The 4,779-nt window shown below is 32.7% G+C and overlaps 1 protein-coding gene across 1 annotated transcript; it reads left to right on the top strand.

Annotated features, from left to right (window-relative positions):
• The first annotated feature begins 1,810 nt into the window (after positions 1-1,810).
• On the top strand, positions 1,811-2,443 carry LOC116351244 (probable serine/threonine-protein kinase DDB_G0292354). The gene has a single exon (XM_031783325.1). The coding sequence runs from the start codon at positions 1,811-1,813 to the stop codon at positions 2,441-2,443; it is 633 nt and encodes a 210-aa protein (XP_031639185.1).
• Positions 2,444-4,779: the final 2,336 nt, after the last annotated feature.

Genomic DNA, 4,779 nt, shown 5'->3' on the forward strand with positions numbered 1-4,779 from the left:
CTAAATGGAAAATGACAGTTCAGGTCAAAATATTAAAGGAAGAATCTTCTCCAAATCCCGAAATTCAGACAGAGATTTTACTTACATATACAACATCACTGTAGCATCACATCTCGAAAAGGACGACAAAAAATACAAAAAAGACTAACAAAAATTACCAAAAAACGAATTTAATGAGAGATACTTTGTTATACTCGACAGTTAAACACTGTGTTTTATGTAAAAATAAAGAAAAATGTTGGTGTAATTAGGCATCAATATTTTCGACATTCCGGGCAGTACCATACGTCTGGGACATTTGACGTTATCAATCCAACACAAGCAAAATGAAACCATTCCACCGGGCAATTTGCATTTTCGCATGCCACCATATCATCGAATGATTGTCGGCGACAGATACACCACTGATGAACATTATTCTGTACTTCATTTGTCGGTTGTCGAATGCATTCGTGCACAGTTTGTCGACGTTTTGGAAGTTTGCGTGGAGCATTTTCGGTCGGTTTTTTAAATAAAAACGAGAAATCGGATCCAGCCAAGGAAATGGCACGGACAAAGGCACGTGCATCTAAATCGTGTCCAAAAAATATTCAAACTATTGAAGTGAATCACGAATACATGTGAAACAATAAACAATTAAATGATTACTGTGAGTTTTTTTCATTTTCAATCTTTCTTCGATTTGTGGGCAGATTTTCAGCATTTCCAGCTTCTCCCTCTCAAATCTTTTCGTCATTCCACGGGTTTCTATAGATAAAATTCAACGCAAGATTAATCACTATGCACAGAAAAAAAAGCAAACGAAAAAAAAACATTACGTGGAGCCATGTCGGTGCGAAATAAAATCAACGATCAGAACAAAATAGATCTTTACTCGTCAAACGATTTGCACAGAGTGAGTCAAATGTATGGCGATTATTCCTTTATATAGTTTTTGAAACGACATTCGTCTCCTTGCAGCAAGGTGCCACAGAATGACAGCAGAACTGTCAATGAAACCCTACTACCTAAACAGTATGTGCTCGAATCTCTCCCATCTAAAATATTTTTCCATGATTGAAAACGATACGGAATAAATAATTCACAAAGATATGTTCTACTTTGGTGTATCCGTTAGACTGACGAAGAGTCTTTATTTTGTAAATGAGCCTCGTTATAATCGTGATGCGCAATAATTAAGACACACAGTGAAACATATACACTGTTGTTTCTGAAATGACACTCTTCCTTTTTGCGATTCATGAAAGATCAGATGATATAGCTCAGAAGCGCTTAACGTACATAACTAAAATCAGTCATTTATTTACAATTTTAAAAATTGTATTTCGCTGCACTTCGATGAAAGTAAAACAAAGGTCATAAAAGAATACAATTTAGTTTCTGGAACAAAATATTGCAAACATTTCATGTGCGTGAAAATGAATACTGAAATTCCAAAGAAAATACATATCAATGGGGAAGAATATGTTGTTACTGATCGAATTGGTAAAGGTGGTTTCGGAGATGTGTGGAAAGCATCCAAAGGCAATGAACATTTTGCCGTGAAATTTGCAGAGATTTTAACAACTTCACAGCTTGGATTACAACGAGAAATATTGGTATATTCATTTTTATGTTCTGTTTCTTAAAAAAATGTATTTGTAGTAAATTGATGTCATTCATTTACTATTGCTTTCATTCAAATGCATTTACGATTAACGCGTTTTCTGATCAATGAGAATTTTCACATTTTCGATTATAATATTCGTTTGTTATGGATCTTTCTACCTAGATTTATGAAAAACTCACAGGCGATCCTCATTTTCCCAAAATGATTGGATACGACTTTAACGAAAATTACCAATACATGTTGATGGAGCTCTTAGGCGAGTCATTTTCCAACATATTAAAAAACAAAAAACAATTGGATTTGCCATATGTTCTTAAAATCGGACATCAAGTTGTACAACGTCTAAAGGTATTTCACAATCAAGGCTACGTTCACAATGATATTAAGCCTGCAAATGTCATGACATCGACCAAAAATGACACCATTTATTTAATTGACTATGGACTATCTGTATACCTTGGATCCGGCTCCACACTGAGTGGTAACATTGTTGGCAGTCCTCATTTTATGGCTATTGATGCGCATACCAGAAAAATGTCTTTTAAAAATGATATGGAATCATTGGCGTATATGCTGATTTATTTGTTAGAAGGATCATTGCCATGGACAAAGGTAAAATACAGCAATTTGGACAGAAATTGTTATTTGGAAAAATTATTGATGATGAAAAGAGAAGCTTACAAAGATTTGGCTATGACATTGCCAGAAAAATTGCGTACATTTTTGAAGTACACACGAGAAATGAAAGACAACGAAAAACCCAACTATGATTTTATTTGTGGAATATTCGTGAGCAATGATGGCTCACCAAAAAACAAGAGACAGCGAATTTAATTTTTAAGTGCCCATTTCATATGATAAATATGAAAAACTTCTAATTTAATTAAAATGTATTCAAAATCAAAATATTTTTTAGTCGGTTTGTTTATTTTCCAATAAAATTGCCTCAATCAACAATTGAAAACAATTTTTTATGCATGTTGATGGTAGTGATGAAATACACACATACACACTTAACGTATTGTACAAATGGGAATCTGTAGCATGGTCTGTAGTTCCGTTCAGAGACACACTAGATATTATTCTGTGCTTGTGCGTTCAACAAATAAGAAGTAATTGTGTAAGGATGGAATCGTATCAAAAAAATGTTAAAAGAAGCAAAGATGCAGCTGAACAAATTGGAACAACGATTGCATCTATATTCAAGAAATCTAATGATGAATTATCCATAAATGATTTTATTCATTCGCTGAAAAAGTCAGACAGAGATCATCTAAATAAAGAATACAAAAAGTTAACAAACGTTTCACAACAGCGACCAAAAATTGGAAGAGAATGTAAACGTGAACATAAATTCTTGAAAAATGCCAATTTTAACCAATTTTGTAAGTCTACTTTTAATTCAAATAAACAAATTCTTTTGGTGGTTTTATTAACATCACCAGCACCACAACGTCGCCATGGATGTATTAAAATCTACTATTCGCAGCTATTGGCTGTGATTGAGGAAATGGGTCGAGAAATTGGACCAACATATGCAATGAATCTGAAATCTGCTAACCATCTAAAGCAACTTATTATTTAGGCAACGGTAACCGATCGTATTCGTATTTTTCCACCGTTTTTATTTCAATATTCAGTGCTTAGTTTCTGATTTCATACACACTAGGTATTGATTCGAGAATGTTTGATGCAAACTGAACAATCAGACTTTCAACCCGGAAAGGATTAAAAGAGTATTTTTCTCATTTATGAATTTAATACATAAAATGCGTGTATTTGCTGTATGCGTGTATGTCTTATTTACAATTTTCAAAACCTTTCCTTGTATCCGTAAGGAACGCTTGTCATTTTCGAATTTAGTATAAAAGACTAAGCACTAACGCACACGAATCAGTCTTTGTTTGTCACCCAAACGATAATTTCGATTTTCAGAGAATGAAATGTTTCAAATTCAAACATTTTACTTTTAAATGTTGATTTACATCGATTGATTGTCTTTCTTGTGTACATTTTATGCAATTATTTTCAAAATTATCTCTCTTCAAAGCAATATAAAAAAATAGCAAAGTTATAAATGGATAATAAAGAAAATATCGATTTCGAATTGGATATTCGTAGTTTGTTTTTTGACCCATTAAAAGCACTTTATGCACCTGAAGATGAAGTTCGCAAAGCAAATTCACCCATATATGGTAAGAAATCAACAGTTCATCCATTTATATAAAAAAGCAATCAAGAGACAGCAGCTAGAGATTTAAAATGAAAATGAAACTGTCGATTTTCAGATGAGTTGCTGAAAAATAAAATGAAAAAAGGTGTCAAAATTCAAATTATTTCCGACGAAAATGTGTGCATATCCCAATCTCAAATACGCACTATGTTCTTTGGCCAAAAGTGAGTATTTTGTTTTGATATCGAATTGATTTGAATATCCTAAGTGATATCCATATTATTTAACTCTTCAGCCTGTCTCCACCACACATCTTTTTTCCGGTAAATGAATTCGATACGTTCAACGAAGAGGAACAAGATTCAATTCGTTCAAAGGACAATCAAATTATTGAAGATCTATCCAACGACATTATGATGAACGACAAAAAGATTGAAATTGCTTTGCTAGAAAAAAGACGGCTTGGGGTAGAACATTCATTGCGTGAACTACAAATGAAGATAAAGAGAGAAGATCGGAATGAAATGAAGAAAAAAATGATGAAATACCGCATTTTAACAGAAATGAAACGATTTGAACGAACAACTGTAACACTGCATACAAATAAAAATCAATAAATATGGCGATATTGTAATTCTTAGAATATTAAAAGTGTATCAAATTCATGCAATTCACTGTACTCTTATTCTCACTGACGTTTTCGTTTTGGTATTGAATTAGTATTTGGGCTATGACAAACATTCATTTGCTACAAATTGGGAAAAATATAAAATAATGGTATAAATCACAAACTTTGAGAATTTTACTGTCTTGTTGTGTGTAGGTACTAAATTGACATTGCATTATTGTGAAATGAATTTCAGTCGCAGCATAAATAATACAAAACCGAATAAAACGATCCGTTATTTAATTGGAGATTCGAGGCGTCAAGCATTCTGCGAAGTAAGCATTAGGGTGGATCGATTTTTATTTTTTGAGAATTTTAAAAACGACTAGT

This window comes from Contarinia nasturtii, unplaced genomic scaffold (assembly GCF_009176525.2).
Source record: "Contarinia nasturtii isolate CC-2019 unplaced genomic scaffold, AAFC_CNas_1.1 Cnas_scaffold_4998, whole genome shotgun sequence".
NCBI lineage: Eukaryota > Metazoa > Arthropoda > Insecta > Diptera > Cecidomyiidae > Contarinia > Contarinia nasturtii.